Source organism: Aethalodelphis obliquidens, unplaced genomic scaffold (genome assembly GCF_003676395.1).
Source record: "Aethalodelphis obliquidens isolate GAN/ISIS:26980383/991018 unplaced genomic scaffold, ASM367639v1 scaffold63, whole genome shotgun sequence".
NCBI lineage: Eukaryota > Metazoa > Chordata > Mammalia > Artiodactyla > Delphinidae > Aethalodelphis > Aethalodelphis obliquidens.
The window spans coordinates 2,338,246-2,355,685 of record NW_020838007.1 but is presented as its reverse complement, the minus strand read 5'-3'; the positions used below and the strand labels follow the sequence as shown (position 1 = coordinate 2,355,685).

The window sequence follows — 17,440 nt, the reverse complement described above, 5'->3', positions numbered from 1 at the left end:
AGGCTGGCTGGAGCAGGACTGACCCTCAAGCAATGTGTGTGTGTGTGTGTGGAGGCGGGGGACACCTTTAGGGACCTGGCCAACTTTGGGCTGGGCCAAGAGGGGGATGAGGCTAGGGCAGTAACAGATGGTGAAATTTGGGAGAAGACAGAAATGACTCACATGTAAGCATCCAGGCCAAGTTCTCTCAGGGCAGCGGTACAGTCTTCTGCTCCTGCCCCAGGTAGCTCCACGGACGGAAGTTACACGGGGTCCAGTGGTAAGGACAACTCAAGGGAAACTGAGACTCAGAGGAACATGCAGTGGACACCCAGAGTGCTTGAGCATGCTGGTTGCATGGCCTATGTGCATGGAGTGTCCTAGAAGAGGAGTGGGGTCTGGGGAGAAGCAGGTGGGAAGCAGAAAGCCAAGGCTAAGGCCCCCTCTCTTGCCCAGCCTGCTGAACCTTTGTGGGCCGGCCCAGCTCTGTTCAATCCAGAGCATAAGTCTCTTGTTCTTGGTGTGAGAGCCGTTGGCTTGCGTTTGCGGGGTATGACCCGAGAGGGCCCCAGCCCAGACCCTTCCCTGTGTCTACGCTTCCCTTTGGCCAAGCCAGACCCCCAGGGTGGCTGCACCTCCATGCCAGGCTGCTGGGGGTGGGGAGTGCACCATAGTAGGAGAAGCCCTGATTAACCGTCCCCTCTAGCTACCACTTCCCAATAGGTCAAAGACATGGAAGGGAGAGGATCTGAGGCCAGCTGGGCCCCACAAGCTTTCGCCCAGGGTCACCCAAGAGTTGTGCTCCCTCCCCTCCCTTTGATCTGCTCTGACACCTCTCAGAGGATGGGGGACCCCTGGGCCTCTGTGACTTGATGGGGAGAACGCAAGAGAAAGTGGGTCAGTGCAGGCCCGGGTTGAGCTCTGTGGGGACGCTTACTGGGGAGGTACTGGAGGGTTGGCAAGAGCCTGGAGCCAGATCTAGGAAACCTGAGCGACATCGCCGTCAATACTCTTATAGGCCACCATTTCACAGTTAGGGGAAACTGAGTCGCAGCCGGGATGGGCAGCTTGTGCCAGGAGGGTGGTCTTGCAGGATGCCTTAGCCACACTGGCCCCTGCATTGCCAGAACTGTTTCCTCAACTGCAGGGGTTGGGCTGTGGGCTCTTTTACTGGGGGTAAACCGAGGCCTGGGAAGGAGGACTCGGCGGGAAAATGCTACCTCCGCGGTACGGGGGTGGGGAAGCCCTGACTGACCTGATCGCAGGGGCAGAGGGCGACCCCGGCCCAAGGCTGCAGGCAAGACCCGCTCCGCGCCGGTTGGGGCGGGGCTTTGCCCCGCCCAATTGGCCTCCCGCCGCCCCGCCCCTCCCGGGTGAGACCCCAGCCGATTGGCTGCTATCCACCCCGCCCCAGCTTGGCCCCTCCCGATTGGCTGCTCGCCTCACCGTCCCGCCCCTCCCGATTGGCCGCTGGTCGCGCCTAGCCAGGTCGGCCCCGCGGGGAGCGAGTCCGCCTAACCGGAGCTGAGCGGCCGAGGCACCGCAGCTGAACCCAGTCCAGCCGCCGCCACCGCCGGCTCGCGTCCCCCGCGCCCGGCCTGATGCCGGCCGAACTCAGACAGGTTGGAGGGAACTTGGTCCCGGGCGGGGGCACTGTCCCAGGGGCCGGTGGCGGAGGGCGGGGCGCCGGCCCTCCGGGAGGACCCGCTTTTGTTCGTGGAGCCGCCGGCCGGAGGTGGCTATTGTCTGCGCCCCCGGGCCGGGGCCGGGCGGGGCGGCGAAGTGAGCGCGCCACCGGGGGTGCGGGGAGCGGGTGGAGGGGTGGGAGCGGGCGCACCCGGGCCAGCGCCCGGGACAGGTGCCTGGGACGGGGTGGTGGGCAGGGCCTTCCCGAGCAGACCCTCTGCGCAGGTGGGAGGCCGAATCTGGAGAGGGCGGCGCGACTAGGCCTCCCCCAAATTCACAGGGCCCCGGCTCTGGGGGCCGCGCAGGAGCTTCGGAGCTTTAATGCAAGCCGGGTCTGCCGCGGCAGCGCACGTGGGGAGAGGGCTGGGGGACTGCCCTGCCCACGTGCGGAGGCGGAGGGGGGCTTCCTCCCAGCACCAGCATGGGGGAAGGCTCGCGGGCAGCCTGCACTCTTGCTCAGAGGGGCGGGGTCCCCTAACAGGCGGGGAAACTGAGGCAGAGTGGAGGAGCAAGAGGTAGGTCTCCTACACACCTGCTCACCTGGACAGCTAGGTGCCTGCCTGCCCCAGAGATGGAGAGGCCAGTTCAGGGGAGCTGGGGGAATGTGGGGCCACTGTGTGCCTGATGGGTGTGGGCTGGGCTTGGGAAAGCTAGGATGGGTGATGGCCTACCTTGCCGTCGCCCACAAGCTTGCTCCCCCAGTCTGCTGGGCACCTACTGCCCCTTGGCCTCTTGGCCATTCATCCTGGGCCTGCGCCCTTGCAGGTGGACTGCTGCTGTGGAGCGGGGAGCTCCCGGTCAGCCAGGGCTGGGTTCGCCACTGTGGGCACCAAGGGAGAGGACGTCTGTAATGGCAAAGGACTTGCTCCCTGGTGGGAGATGCTTGCCTGGCTTGGCCTGGACTTCATCCAGGATGGCCGCTCTGGATGGGGGGCTGGTATTCCTCCACCCCTCGGTTCATTCATCCAGCAGCAGCCGTCTCGTGCTCTCTGAGAGCCTCGACAGGGGGTTGTGGGAGCCAGGGGTGGGATCCCACCTTAATCTATCCCTTGCGTGTGCTGGTGGGGCTGTGGACAGGGTGGGACAACCACCCCACATCTTGTTCTTCGTGATCCAGACCATGGGTGCTCATCTCTCAAGGGCAGACATTGCAGGTGGATCCGTGCCTCTGGGACCCCAGTCCAGCTCCCCACCAGTGGTGACTTGGCTTGTTTCCTCTGTCCCCTCCTTCCGCCATTCCCACATGCGCCCCCAGAGGCTGCTGTGGGCTTTTGCCCAGGGGTGGCCCCTCTGTGTCTTGTCCCATGTCTCAGTTTTCTGAGCCTCACACACCTTAGATCTGGTCACAAAGTCAGGACTGGCACTATCCCACCTGTCCTGTGGCCTGGACACCCCGGGTCCTTCTTGTTTTCATACAAGAAAGCTGAGCCCAGGTGTGTGACAGGGCCAGAGCCCTCCAGCTCTGGGCCTCTGGAGACCCTCTTGAGAGCAGTGGTTGGGTCCACCTTTCTGGGATACTGGTCACTCCCGCCCCTGCTTGGAGTCCTGGGCTCGGCCCCTCCCACAAGTTCACAGGAGCTCATGGGAAACTCCAGAAGTGTACAGCAGCCCCTTGCTGGTCCAGACCCAGGGCCCCTGGACCAAGTGGACCATGGATGGGAGGACCATGGGACAGATTTGGGCCCTGGGGAGAGCTGATGGGAGGCTGGACAGTCATCCCAGTGAGAGAGGCAAGGATGGTGCCAGGGCAGAGGGAGGGTAAGGCAGTTGACAGGACTTGGCGGAATTTGGGGTGTGGGGGAGGCTGCAGGTGTTGTTCATGTCTAGGGTATGAGGGAAATCTGGGACTGCAGGGCTGGGGGTTCCTGAGGTGGGCCAGCCTGGGTAGGTGGCCATGGGACATGGGGCCCTAGAGCAGGGCCTTGAGGCCAGACGAGGATCCAGGCAGCCTGGTCAGCAACCTCTGTTGAGAGCTGACTGTGTCCTGGTCAGTCAGTCTGTGACCCCATGTTCTCACCCCAAAGACATTTCAGAGGCCCAAGGCAGGGGTCGACCTTGGGCTCCTTCTACCCTAGGCCTTGGATCCCCCACCTTCCGGCTCTGAGACTCCCATGGTAGATGCTGCATAGGTGGTTGAGGAAGTCTGGACACGCAGGTAGAAGGCAGGAGGGGATGTCGGTGCTGGGTGCTGTCGGGAGAGCCTGTGAACTGACGTGCCTGGGCCGGGGAGCTGGCATGGGTGTTCGTGCACATGTGTGTCCAGGTCCCTTTCTGCATGTGTGTGCCCAGGCGTGTGTAACGGGGGCCGGGCCTCCCTGTGATCGCCGGCTGACTCACGCTCCCGCCTCCCTGCCCACCGGGGTGAAGTCATCACCATTTTTAGCTCCCTGAGGTCATTTGCCAGTCAGGGCTCTTGGGGCCTTGGAATCCCGCTGCCGGGCTGCCCGGGCTGGGTGTTGGTGGCTGATGCTGCAGGGTTGCCAGGCCTTGTTGGGCCCCTGGCTCTCCTGGACCCCCATCCCCTCTTCCCCCCAATTCTGCATTGTGTCTGCAGGCTGGAGTGAGAAGCAGCAGCCAGGCCCCCCTGGCACTGAGGTCCAAGATGTGCACCCCCTGTGCCACCCTCTAGCAGCCCAAGCCTGGCCAGGGGGTAGTGGCTCTTCTCGGAGAGGGTTGAATGTATGCAAATGTATGCATACCTACTATGGGCTTCGTACTCCTGGCAGTGTCCTGGACAACCTCCTCCTGTCAGTCCTGCTCCCTGCACTCCCTGTTCCCTGTGCTTTGTAGCCATGGGGCCTTGCTGCTCCCCCGCTTCCCCGGCTGAGCAGAGAGCTCACTGCCAGCCACACTTTTGCTCCCACAGTTGCCAAGTGCAGATGGGGCGGCCGAGGCCCCAGCAGGGGCATGCTGTCCCTGAACCTATGCTCCAGAACCGCCCCAGCTCCCCAGTGCCCTCAGAGAAGAGCCAGGCCACCCTGCCCAGCCGCATACCAGCGTGTCCCCACCCCAGGCCTCAGTTTACTTCTCTTTCCCAAGGAACAGCATCCTTCCTTCCTGGCCAGGTCCCCGACAGGCATACTACTTGCATTCTAGGACTGAGAAGGCGGCAGCCAAGGCTGTCGCCCCAGAGGGGTGACATGTGACTGAAAGCCCTTCCCTGTGGATGCCTGAAATCCCCCGTTACCAGTTTGTGCAGTTCTGGGTAGTCCTTTCTCCTCTGTCAGGCCTCAGTTTCTCTTTTTCATAAAATCACATATTGTCCTCCGAAGCCCTGCTTCTGGGGGAGGGGGCACATTCTGTGACCTCTTCCTCTGTCACCAGAGCCTGAGGGATGCTCCCAGCAGGTTGGTGCAGGCTTCTGGGACCCCTGAAGAGGCTGCAGGGGCCCAGAACCTTAGCACTGTGTGTATTTGGGGGGACATGCATTCCTTTAGGACAGGACCCCAACCTGGGGAGACTTCACACCCGAGGCCCTCGGGAGGTAGGCCCCGAGGGCAGCCCTGGGCACCTTGCCTTGCATGCTCCTGGGCCCGGGGACGGGAGCAGAGCAGGGCTCTGGTGCCAGGCAGATGCAGGTTGAGCTGCTGGCCTTTCCTGGGCCTCAGCTCCCTGTCTGTGCAGGCTTCAGGGGCCTGGGGCCCAGGCGGGGACCCACCCCACAAGGCACGGGCCTGGGCCCTGGAGCAGGACCTGTCCTCCTGCTGACCCGGCCCTGGCTGCCCGGGAATGTGCTTCCCCGTGCCCGCCCACTGCAGCTTGGGGTTTCAGCTCCTACCCGTCCTGGCCAGACGCTGATCCTGGGATGTTGGCATGGTGGGGGGGGACCCAGGTGGTCAGAGGCCTGGGGTCCCCATGCCACTCAGCATAGCAGGGGTCCAGCCCAGCTGTGCTGTGGGCTGGCCTGTCCTCTCTGAGCCTCAGTTTCCCCACTGGTGAATCTGGCCAGTAGGCCTGTGGGCTTTAGAAGAGCCTCTCTCCAGCACCATCTTGCCTGTGGGGATGTTGGCAAGGGGGGCTGAGAGCTGAGGGCCAAGGCTGGGGAGACCCGGGGGTGTGTGGGGGAGGGGACACCAGGGTTCCCATCAAGGATCAGCTGGGCCCACATTGGCCTGAATCCACCCTCTCTGGACTCTCTGATATGACACCCAGGGCCTCAGTGAGGGGTACCAGCCACTGGCCCGAGTGAGGTAGGGCCAGGCCCTGCCCACTCAGCACCCCAAGAGTATCTGGGCCGGAAGGGGCAAGGGTATTTTGGTATTCTGAGTGCGCAGGGCATTCTGGGAGTTGGGTATTTCTGTCCTGCGAGGGTGTCTAGCTGGCCTTGGGGATGGTGGGAGCCTTGGTGTGGCCACAGGGAGTCGGTGAACAATGCTGAAATTGCCACCCCCTGCACCCAAGGTTTCTGGGGTGGGCAGGGAGGAGGCACAGGAAAGAGCCATCCTTTAGGGAGGGCACAGGCGGGGGTGATGAGTGACGTCAGGAGAGCATCCTGTGGGTGCTTGGGCCTCCAGGAGCTGTGGCAGCTGGGCTTACAGCTCAGACAGGGCTGCCCAAGACTGCGCCGCTGGGCCCAGGGCCTTATCCACTAGATCAGCCCGAGGAGGACCTGGGGTGGGGACCAGCCCCTCAGCTTTCAGAGGCAAGAATGTGCTGCTGTCCTCACCAGCCGGGGCTGAGACAGGCCCTGGGGCAGGGGAAGAAGGCCCTCCTGGCGTCCAGGCCAGCACGAGCTTCCTTGCCCCAGGGCTGCTGAGCACGGGGTCCTCCCACCAACACCTGCCCCCTTGCCCAGGAGCAGAGCCCGGGCAGCCAGGCCTCTTTGGCCATGATGCCGGAGGCGCCTGAGGTGCTGGAGGAGACAGTGACGGTGGAGGAGGACCCTGGCACCCCCACCTCCCATGTGTCCATCGTCACATCGGAAGATGGCACCACTCGTCGCACTGAGACCAAGGTACACCTCGCCCTGGCCTCCTGCAGGCCACCCATTATTCAGGTGGAGGGCTGAGGCCACCCTGGCCTTTCAGGCTGCCAGCCCACAGGCTGCCCCCTCACCCACCAGGTCACCAAGACAGTCAAGACGGTGACCACTCGAACAGTGCGCCAGGTGCCCGTGGGCCCTGATGGCCTCCCCCTGCTGGACGGTGGCCACCCACTGGGCCCCTTCACCGATGGCCCCCTGGACCGACACTTCCTGCTGCGCGGGGGTGGCCCGGCGGCCACTCTCTCCCGCACCTGCCTTGGCAGCGGAGGCGGCTTTCCTGACGAGCCCCGCGACGTCCCCAGCTATGGCAGCCTGTCCCGCGGGCTGGGTGTGCGGCCTCCGCGCGGAGGCCCCCTGGGCCCAGGCCCTGGTGATGGCTGCTTCACGCTGCCCAGCCGCCGGGAGGCCTTCCCCGCGGGCCCTGAGCCTGGGCCACCAGCCGGCCGCTCCCAGCCCGAGCGGTTCCAGGCAGAGCCGTATGGCTTGGAGGACGACACTCGCAGCCTGGCTGCTGAGGACGAGGGGGGCCCGGAGCTGGAGGCTGACTGTGGCACAGCTGCACGGAGGAGGCCAGACTGTGGGCGGGGCCTGCGCACCAGGTGAGCCCCCATGCGCTGTCACTGCCTCCAGGAAGCCTGCCTTCCACTCCTTGCAGAGTACCACACGGGTAGTCTCGCTGCGGTGCTGTGTTAATAACGCACACGTTAGTTTGAATTGGCCTTGTCTCTTCTCAGGGACAGCGGCAAGGGTGGGCTCTGGGCTGTGGGATTGCACTGGGCACCCTCCCTGTGGGTCTGGAGCAAGAGAATCTGGTGACGCGCCCATGCCTGCTGCCCCTGCTCCAGCCAGATGGCCCGGAAGACACAAGCCCAAGGGACCCAGGGCATTTTTCTGAGCTTGGGCCCCAGCCCCTTCCCCATCACAGGAGCACCCAGAACCCAGGCCCTCGGTCCTTCCCTTCCCTCTGCAGCCTTTGGTTCTGTCTCCCCTGCCCTCAGCTTCTCTGTCTGTCAGGTGGGAACATGACCACTGCCTGGGTTTGGATTATGCTTTGTGGCCACAGGCGAGACACTTGCCCACCCCCAGCCCCAATCCCTCACCTAGGAAGTGGGTTTGACATCTTGTGCCCTGGAGAACTGGTGGCCTGAGGCCCCTCAGATGGTCCTACCAGGCTGGCTATGTGCAAGGGGTGCACTAGCCAGACATGGCCTCATGGGGAGGTGGGACCCCAGTCACAGACAGATGTTTCGTAGACACACATTTAGCTGGGAGTCAGGGAAACTGCCTGGTGATGGGAGTGAGTGAGCTCCCATCTGGGAGGGATACAAGTTCTGATGACATTGGCTGGGGTTTGGCTCTGTCACTGGCTGTGAGTTAGTTCTTGCTGGGTCGGGTATGACCCTCAGCACCGACGATGCTCTAGGCTCAGCCCTGCCCCATGGGTTCATGGTCCCCCGGAGAATGTGTGATGGGGCCGCTTGGGGGCAAGGCCAGCCAGCAGCCGCGAGAAGACGGTCATGCACCGTGCTCACCTGCACAGGGCCTACGAGGACGTGGCGGACGATGGCGGTGAGCTGATGGAGGAGCGGCCCCCCTTCCCAGCCACGACGGCGCCCCTGGCCCAGCCGGAACATGGCAGCCTGGGCAGCCTGGACCGGGCAGTGCGGTGCTCACCCTCGGTGGACAGTGCCCGCAAGGAGTCGCGCTGGCGGGACCCCGAGCTGCCCGAGGTGCTGGCCATGCTGCGGCACCCCGTGGACCCCGTGAAGGCCAACGCGGCCGCCTACCTGCAGCACCTGTGCTTTGAGAACGAGGGTGTCAAGCGCCGCGTGCGGCAGCTGCGGGGGCTGCCACTGCTTGTGGCCCTGCTGGACCACCCGCGGGCGGAGGTGCGGCGCCGGGCCTGTGGGGCACTGCGGAACCTCTCGTATGGCAGGGATGCTGACAACAAGGCCGCCATCCGGGACTGCGGCGGTGTGCCTGCCCTGGTGCGCCTGCTGCGGGCTGCCCGAGACAGCGAGGTCCGCGAGCTCGTCACAGGTGAGGCGCCCGGCCGTCTGCGTCGCGGTTCAGTCGGGAGTCAGGCTTAGGCACTGTGTCAGGTCTCTACCGCTGGACTTGGCCGCCACAGGTGGGGCTGGCACTGGCCCCCTCCCCGCCAGCTCCCATGTCCCCACCATGACTACTCTGGGTCCTGCCTCTCTGGCCCCCCCAGCAGGGCAGTGGTGGGGACCATGGCTGGTCAGGGTCATGTGATGATCCCCTCTTGGCGTGGCCCCAGGAGCATAGTCCCACCTGCCTGGGTGGCTGGGAAGGGGTGGGGAAAAGAAGGCACATGCCAGCTCCAGGCTCCCTGCCAGCCCCTCCTATGTGTCCTGGCCTCTAGGGGGCTCCTTCCCTGCCCCGGGGAGCCCCCTCTCGGTGTGGCGTGTGCATCTCACCCACACCAGAGCAGCACCCAGGGCCTCTTGTGGCTTTTGTCACTCCTGTCTTCCGGCGTGAGCTGGGGCCCGAAGAGGGCGGGGTGGGTCCTGAGCTGGTCCTGTGGGGACAGTGCCTGTGGTTAGCACTGGCGGGTTGATGGCACCCTGCAGGCACACTCTGGAACCTGTCGTCCTACGAACCCCTGAAGATGGTCATCATTGACCACGGCCTGCAGACGCTGACCCATGAGGTCATTGTGCCACACTCGGGCTGGGAGCCAGAGCCCAACGAAGACTCCAAGCCACGGGATGCTGAGTGGACGACTGTCTTCAAGAACACATCAGGCTGCTTGAGGTGTGCGTGGGGCCTTGCTCAGGTGCCCCTCGAAGCCTCCCAGGGCTGTTCCCACCCAAGGAGGCAGGAGCCAGGCACCAGAGCCTGCATGCACACCTGGGGACAGCTGTCCTAGGAATAGCCACGTCCCTGTGTCCCAGATAACATGGAAGACAGCTAGCCACCCAGGCCTCGGCGTCAGAGCCAGGTCACAGTTTCTGCCCGAGTCCCGAGAATGTGCCTGATGGGGCTGTACTCACCCCCACAGGCAGCCTCTGGATGTCTGCCACCCTCCCATGTACCCCTGCTCCATCCCTGCCCAGCTTTGACCCATCCCTGTGACACCCAGGGAAGGGGAGCTAGGATCCTCCTCTCCAGTCTGTCTCAGAGGCCTCATCCCACCTCTTTGTGACCCCTGCCCTCCCCCCACCACCCTTGGAGGCCCTGCAGAGACCCCACAGGCAGTCCTGCGTCCCCTCGGTCCTGCCTGTCCATCAGGATATGCCCCCATGGCCCTCTGGGGTCCTTAGCACAGGGTGGAGCCCTGAACTGCACAGATTCAGGCGTCTGGATCCACTTCTGTCCCTTTGCAGTTCAGCTGGGAGTCAGGGGACCCCCCACCCCACACAGATGCCAGGCCAGGGCCCCCTCCTGGGGTCTCAGCAGTCAGGCCATTGCTGCTTCACCTTCACTGCTAACCTCTTGTCATCTGCTAGCAGCCCTAACGGCATGGCACAGAGCACGTTCTGCAGATAAGATGAGACCCCGGAGCTGGAGCTGGGGTCACAGGGCTTGCTCTTGGCCACACAGGAATGTGAGCTCAGATGGTGCAGAGGCCCGGCGGCGACTCCGTGAGTGTGAGGGGCTGGTGGACGCACTCCTGCACGCCCTGCAGTCAGCCGTGGGCAGGAAGGACACGGACAACAAGGTAGGCAGGGAGGCCCTGGCAGGCCCCAGGCAGGGTCAGTATCTCAGCCTCCCATGAAGGGTCGGGGAACGGAGCAGGAGCCCTGGACTATCCAGGCGGCACAGGGGACGGGTGTGTGGTGCAGGGCAGCAGGTGTGCCCTGAAGCCCTGGACCAGGTCCCGCGTGTGGTAGGTGCTCCCCCCTCCTTCCTCAGCCCCTCCCTGGGTTTCGCCCGAGTGGGCCCCTAACCCAGGCCTCCCCATCCTACACCCGGTCCCTTCTGCACTCACGAGCTGTGGCACCTTCCCTGGGGGAGCGGTCAGTGTCCCGTGCCCCCCAGCGGTACCCTAGCCCCCTCTCCCTGCAGTCAGTGGAGAACTGCGTGTGCATCGTGCGGAACCTCTCCTACCACGTGCACAAGGAGGTGCCGGGGGCTGACAGGTACCAGGAGGCCGAGCCCAGGCCCCCGGGCAGTGCCATGGGTGCCCAGCGCCGGAGGAGGGAGGACGCCGGCTGCTTTGGTGGCAAGAAGGCCAAAGGTGTGTGGGTGGGACTGGGGTACTGCTCTAGGACCCCCGACCCTGCCAAGCCGAAGGCCCTCCACACCCACCGGGGACACATTCAGGGAGCCAAGGAGGGTGCCCAGGACCACCTGTGCAGTGGTCCCCCCTGGTGCCCGGACCCAGGCCCTCAGCTCCAGGAAGGGCTTGGGGGCCCAAGTTTGGAAGTGCCGAGGACAGCGCCGCCTCCTGGCATTGGCAGGACACCCGAGGACCCTGGGGAGCCCAGGGGGCAGCACCCCACCTGCCTCACGCCGTCCCTACCTCGGGTGCAGCTGCCAGGGGTCTGTACACTGCCTTCACCTGCCCCACTGCGTTGGCCTTTTCTGATCCCCGTCCCACTTGTGGGCACTCAGCCCCCAAAAGTAATCGGGGTGAGAGTCCCCGTCCCTCTGCCCTACATTTCCTGGGAGGGAATCGGGGTGCTGCCCGCTCAGCCTCCTCTCCTCTCTCCTGTGCTTCCTCCGGCCGCCCAGAAGAGTGGTTCCATGAAGGTAAGTCCCTGTTTGTCCTGCCGTGCAGGCCTGGCGGGTGCAGTGGGCACCAGGGACCCCCCCCCCCGCCCCCATTGCTCAGGCAGCCATCTCCATGACAACTGCAGGACCTTTCATCCTTGGGAAGTCCTGATCCCAGTTCCTTCTCTAGGCAGCCATCTCCATGGCAACTGTGTGGACTTGACAACTGCAGGAATGTCAGCCTGGGGCTGGTTGGGAGGCCGAGGGGCTGTCCCTCTGTAACCTCAGAGCCGAGGGTGGATAGGGCCTGGGCATGTCCATTCCCAGGGGCACTGGGGAGCAGGGTCTGCCCCTCTGATGGGATGGGCCAGGTGTGGCTCAGATGGAGGGACCAAGCAAATGCCCCGGGAGGCTGGGTAGGGCAGGCCCCTGATTGTCTGAACTCAGCTCTGCCTTCCAGGAAGGGGAAAGTTCCTCATCTGAGCGGGAGGGCAGCCGGGAGGTGGTGAGCTGGCTCTCACGGAGGTGTGCAGGCCGAGGCTGACGGGTGTTAGGTGGGGCTGCTGCAGGGGCCTGCGAGTGGGGGGTCTCCTGGCCAGCAGAGCCCAGGGCTGGGTCCTGGCCCCAGACAGGGGCCAGTTTCCCCATGAGTGGGATTCTTGGCTCCAGCCCCGCCTCACTGTGCAGCCAGGCAAGTCCTGTCCCTGCCAGCCCTTGGCTTCCCTGTCTGCACCTCCCTGCCCCAGCCTGGGCTCCTGGGCCCCTCAGTTCACACACATGGTGGGCCCAAGGAGCCCATCGGGAGGATCTGCAGTGCAGCTCCCAGCACCCGATGGAGGATGAGTCCTGGCAGCTCAGGCAGGGCTCGGACCTCCCTAGGCCTAACTGCCACCACTGCCCTTTGGGCAGAGCTGCCTGCCTGACTCAGAGCAGTGCTCTGTTCCCAGGCCGCTTGGTGCCCAGTCTTGGATGTGGGGGTGCTGTCCCCGCCCCTCCTGACACATACTTGCACCCTGCAGGGTCCACCTCACCTCCCACTGCCCTTCTGTTCCAGGGAAGAGGGATGGTGAGATGGACCGGAACTTTGACACTCTGGACCTACCCAAGCGGACTGAGGCTGCCAAAGGTGAGCAGTGGGAGGTGGAATCCAGGCCGAGGCCTGTCCAGGAGTTAAGCTTTGTACCACCAAGCGGCTGAAGGGCCTTGGGGATCTCGTGGGGAAACTGAGGCCTACAGGTGTGGGGTTCCTCGGAGGACTGTGCAGTCCCTGGGCACCTGCTCAGGGCTCAGAATCAGGGTCTGTGCCACAGGTCATTTCAGGCAGGGTGTGGGCGCAGAGGCAGGGAGGAGCCAGGCACTTGCCAGGTCACATAGCACATGAGAGGCTGGCAGGGACTGGAGTGAGGGCTAGCTGGGCAGGGCCTCCTGTGCCAGCCGAGGAGCCCGGGTTCACTCCTAGGGATTTGGGAGCCCCGAGGTGCAGTCAGATCCAGTTGGGAGGCTGGGCAAGATCACCCAGGTCATGTGGGGGAGCGGTTCAAGCTTCTCGCTCCCTGTGTCCATCGGAGCCCCACTCTGTGTGGCACTTCTCTGTGCACTGGGAATCCAGCCTGGGCGAGAGAGGTCTGCCCTGCAAGCCCAGATGCCCAAGAGCAGGGTGCAGCAGCGCAGCCGTGGGAGGTCTGGGGGGAAGCATCACAGGCAGAGGGACCAGCCCATGCAAATGCCCTGCAGGGGCAAGTGCTTGGAGCATTTGGGGGACAGGAGGCTGGAGTGGAGGGAGTATGGGACATGAGAACTGGAGAAGGAGTGATGACACGTGGGGCGTGCGGGGGAGGGGAGGAAATGTCCAGGGACACAGAAGCCTAAATGTGGGGGCAGACTTGGAAGGCTGCTCCGCCCTTCTCTCTGGAGCACTGTGGGGTGGCTCTGCTGCCAGGCTGGAGCCTCAATTGATGAGGGACGAGGAGTGGTTGAGTGGCTCTGACAGGGAGGGTGGGCCTTATATATGGGTGGGGGGGCTGTTGCTAGGGAGTCTGAGTCCTGTTGCTAGGGGAGCAGCTGTGGTTACTGCCTCCCTCCCCACCCCAGGCCTCCCGGAAGCTCCAGCATCAGGCAGGTCCCATTTCTTTGGCAGTGGAGTCAAGGAAGAATCACCTCGCCTAAACCCACTGCTACCTCAGAGCTTGGGTTGATTGCCTTGTGAAGTGGGAAGGCTTTTTACTCTTCGGTGGCTAAGGGGTGAACATGTTGCTGCTAAACATTCCTGATGATGCCACAGCCATCCTGGGCCACAGCTCGCCCTTCCCTGGGAGGGCTGAGGAGGGGGTAGGGGGTGATGGGGCGGCCTGGGTGACTGTGGGCTGCGGGTGCTCCGTGCGCAGGCTTCGAGCTGCTGTACCAGCCCGAGGTAGTGCGTCTCTACCTGTCCCTCCTGACGGAGAGTCGGAACTTCAACACTCTGGAGGCCGCAGCCGGTGCCCTGCAGAACCTCAGTGCCGGCAACTGGGTGGTGAGAGGCCAAGCCTGGCAGGGAGGAGGCCGAGGGAATCCCAGGAGCATTCCCGGTGGAGATGCTGGGGGAGCTGCTGGGGGAGGGCTTTGTCAGCTGGGGGAGAAGAACAGTCCAGCCGGAGGAGCGGTCAGGGCTCAGGTAGGCAAGTGTCTGGTGTGTGCGGCGCGGCCAGCACTGAGCACACCTCGCACCCCCGCCGCAGTGGGCCACGTACATCCGCGCCACAGTGCGCAAGGAGCGCGGGCTGCCGGTGCTGGTGGAGCTGCTGCAGTCGGAGACCGACAAGGTGGTGCGTGCCGTCGCCATCGCCCTGCGCAACCTCTCGCTGGACCGGCGCAACAAGGACCTCATCGGTGAGGGCGGGGACGGGGGTCTGGGGCCCGGGCCACCCGCTCCTCGCGGCCCCCCTCCTGCCGGCACCGGAGTGTCCTTACAGCCCCTGCCTGCAGGGAGCTACGCCATGGCCGAGCTCGTGCGAAATGTGCGCAGCGCGCAGGCACCTGCACGGCCCGGGGCCTGTCTGGAGGAGGACACAGTGGTGGCCGTGCTCAATACCATCCACGAGATCGTGTCTGACAGCCTGGACAACGCGCGCTCGCTGCTGCAGGCCCGCGGCGTGCCTGCGCTGGTGGCACTTGGCGCCTCCAGGTGGGTGGGTGGGGCTTAGGTGGGCAGGAGGTGCCCCCAGGTGGGCGGGGCGGGGCCTAGGTGGAGCCAGAGCAGGGCCGTCTTGGCCAGACACTGACCCCAGCCCGGACCGCAGCCAATCGGTGCGCGAGGCGAAGGCCGCATCCCACGTGCTGCAGACGGTGTGGAGTTACAAGGAGCTGCGTGGTGCTCTGCAGAGGGACGGCTGGACCAAGGCGCGCTTCCAGGTTCGGCCCACCCGGCCCTTCCCTCTCACTTCGCCCAGGCTGGGTACCCCGTGGGAGCACCCCGACCCACCCCGTCTGTTATGTGCCCTCCTCCCCCTAGTCGGGTTCTGCTAATGCCAAGGGCCCCAAGGCACCACCGAGTCCCGGAGGCTTGGACGATAGCACACTGCCGCTGGTGGACAAGAGCCTGGGTGAGTATGAGGCAGGGGTCCATCCTGAGGTTCAGGAGTGTCCTTCCACCCTGCTGAGGGGTAGAGGGAGGCCGACCTTCCTCCAGGAAGATGGCCCCCTCCCTTCCCCTCCCCAATCCTCTCCACCCGTGGTGTTCACCTTGGCACCAGGCTGAGGCCAGCCCTGGTCCCCTGCCACCGCTGCAACCAGCCAGCCACCCGCTCGTACCTTGCAGACGGTGAGAAACCAGGCAGCCGGGACATGATCCCCATGGAGGCACTTGGCCCAGGTGAGGGCAGGTGCAGGTACAGGCTGCTTATAGTCTGTGTGGGGAGGACCTTCCGAGGAGGTGTGGTTGGAAAAAAGATTTGGTTTAGGGGTGCTCAGGGGTGAGGGGTGGGGCAGCCAGGGAGGGGTCACTGCCCAGCCAGGGTGTCCTGTCTGGCAGCTGAGGGGGCAGCTGGAGGGTTCTGAGTTGCTGGTGGGGAACAGGGGAGAGGCTGCAAGGCCCACCGCACGGGAGGGGCCGTGAGAAGGCCTGGCTCAGAGCGGGCTAGGTGGGGGCCCTCTCCAGATGCATCCTGGGCTGAGAGGGAGATCCATGCCTGGTGCCTGCCTCAGAGTCCTCTCCTGCCTCCATCCCACAGATGGATACTCTGCCGTTGACCGGAGGGAGTGCAGGCCTCGAGGCAGTGACCCTGCAGGGGAGGCCTCTGAGAAGGAATCGTTGAAAGTGAGTGGCTGTGGGCAGGTGTCCAGGGAGGTGGTGTGTCCGGGGGTCACCTGGAGAGGGGCCCAGGCAAGGTTTGGTCTGGGGCCTGGGGTGGGGCTCACCTGCAGGGTAGTTGGGCTAGGAGACCCGTTCGGGGTGTGGCCCTTCTGCCTCGGGAACCTCACGTCAGAGCCAGCCTGTGGGTGCAGGTGGTTAAAAACTCGCTCCCACTGGGAGGGAGGGGGCCCGGGACAGAGGGCGCATCTGCACCCTCCTTTGCATGGTCTTGCCTCCAGGGCAGCCCCTGCCATCTGCTCTGTGCCAACCCTGCCTCTCCGAGCCCCGCTGGTTCAGCTCCCCCGGCCCTCAGGCCTCTCCTCGCATGCACCCCGGCTCTCACCCTGCCCTGCTGACCAGCCCAGCCCCAACTCGCCAGCTCGGACTAACCTGCTCTGTTCTGCCTCTAACGCCCTCCTGCCCACCGCCCTGCAGCCCGACCCCGGCAGGAAGGTTCCTCCTCCCGGGCCCAGCAGACCCGCAGTCAGGCTGGTGGACGCCGTGGGGGACGCTAAGCCTCAGCCTGTTGACTCCTGGGTCTAGCTTGCATGCCTGGTACGTTCTTGTTCTCATCTGGTGTTCGTCCTCTGGGTGGGGCCTTCTCTCCATCCCGTCTGCCTGCCTGCCTGCTCCACTCTCCGCACGCTCCCCGCAGGGCCACCTCGAGCTCAGCAGGCCTGAAGGCCCAGCGGAGGGATGCCCAGGCTGGGGGCTGAGGGAGGGGCCCCCTGGCCTGCAGCCTGGCTCAGGCCCTGTGCCATCAGGGCCTGGAGGTCACGGGGTGAGAACAGGGGTGGTCCACACCTTCCAATGCCCCCAGCACAGGGCCCCCCGAGGACCACCCGAGGCTGCCACCTTCACCCACGCGTCCATCGCCCTGCTACCAGGCCTGCTCAGCCTTCCCCTCTTCCTCCTCAGGGCCTGGGCCCAGCCGTTTGCTCTTAGGGTCGGATCTCGGAAGAAGGGACCTCGGGGAAAGGACCTCTAGGCGGCCTGCGCAGACCCCGCCGTGGAGCTGGGAGCCCCTGGTGGCGGGGGTAGGCAGCTCCTCTTTCCCTGGAGCTGTGGGTTCTGGACACGCCTGCCCTCCCGCCCTCGCTCCCCGCTTCTAACTCCCAGGCGAGTTAGTTTACTGATATGGTGCTGTGTGCCAGTGGGAGCCCGGTGGGGCCCAGGGCCGGGCACCTGGCTTTGCTTTGGGGCTGGCGGGGCCCCTGAGGAGCTGGGTGGGGGTGGGCCCCTGGGGCCCCGCAGCCAGGCAGGGAGGGGGCTCAGTGAAGGGAGTCTGAACCCAAGGGTGGAGGGGCTTCCCTGGGCCCTGAGTGGGGGGCGACCCACAGAGAGGCTTTGGAGGGCCCCGCCCACCCCCGGATGCCTGGAGCGCCTTCCCTGCTCGGCTCTGGCCCCTGAGTAGCGCCTCTGGGACTGACCTTTGGCAGCAGCAGTGGGGGACTGCTGTTCAGTGCCTGCTGTTTGTGACTTAAAAACAAGAAAAACACTAATGAAAACAATTAAAAACAAAACCAAAATAAGACTATGGGTAAACATCTAAATTTTTGTAAGAAAAATTAAAAATTAAAAAAAACAACAAAGGAACCTCCTGTCTTCCGAGGCTCAGCTCTCTCCGTGAGCTGCTCCCATCGTTTGCTGGGTGTCGGAGGTGGCCCTCGGTGTGTGTCTGCTGTGTCCAGCAGGGTTTCAGCTCCGAGTCCCCAGGGTTGTTTTCCCACATGCGTCCCCTTTCTACACACAAAGAGGAGTGGGCTTGATCCTGGGTGGTT

The 17,440-nt window shown here is 64.5% G+C and overlaps 1 protein-coding gene across 4 annotated transcripts in view; it reads left to right on the top strand.

Moving 5' to 3' along the window:
* Window positions 1–17,241, top strand: part of ARVCF (ARVCF delta catenin family member) — a 36,257-nt gene extending 19,016 nt beyond the window's left edge. The window contains exons 3-19 of one of the 4 annotated variants that reach the window (XM_027088455.1): window positions 6,461–6,619; window positions 6,728–7,248; window positions 8,190–8,689; window positions 9,244–9,427; window positions 10,217–10,334; window positions 10,682–10,853; window positions 11,351–11,368; window positions 12,384–12,455; window positions 13,714–13,841; window positions 14,047–14,197; window positions 14,294–14,492; window positions 14,608–14,719; window positions 14,820–14,910; window positions 15,126–15,179; window positions 15,538–15,623; window positions 16,095–16,214; window positions 16,578–17,241. In XM_027088455.1, the coding sequence (XP_026944256.1) occupies window positions 6,461–6,619; window positions 6,728–7,248; window positions 8,190–8,689; window positions 9,244–9,427; window positions 10,217–10,334; window positions 10,682–10,853; window positions 11,351–11,368; window positions 12,384–12,455; window positions 13,714–13,841; window positions 14,047–14,197; window positions 14,294–14,492; window positions 14,608–14,719; window positions 14,820–14,910; window positions 15,126–15,179; window positions 15,538–15,623; window positions 16,095–16,202 (2,673 nt within the window). In that variant the 3' untranslated portion in view covers window positions 16,203–16,214; window positions 16,578–17,241. The remainder of the gene's footprint in view (window positions 1–6,460; window positions 6,620–6,727; window positions 7,249–8,189; window positions 8,690–9,243; window positions 9,428–10,216; window positions 10,335–10,681; window positions 10,854–11,350; window positions 11,369–12,383; window positions 12,456–13,713; window positions 13,842–14,046; window positions 14,198–14,293; window positions 14,493–14,607; window positions 14,720–14,819; window positions 14,911–15,125; window positions 15,180–15,537; window positions 15,624–16,094; window positions 16,215–16,577) is intronic. The other 3 variants (XM_027088456.1, XM_027088457.1, XM_027088458.1) reach the window with 3 other exon arrangements.
* The last annotated feature ends 199 nt before the right edge of the window (window positions 17,242–17,440 follow it).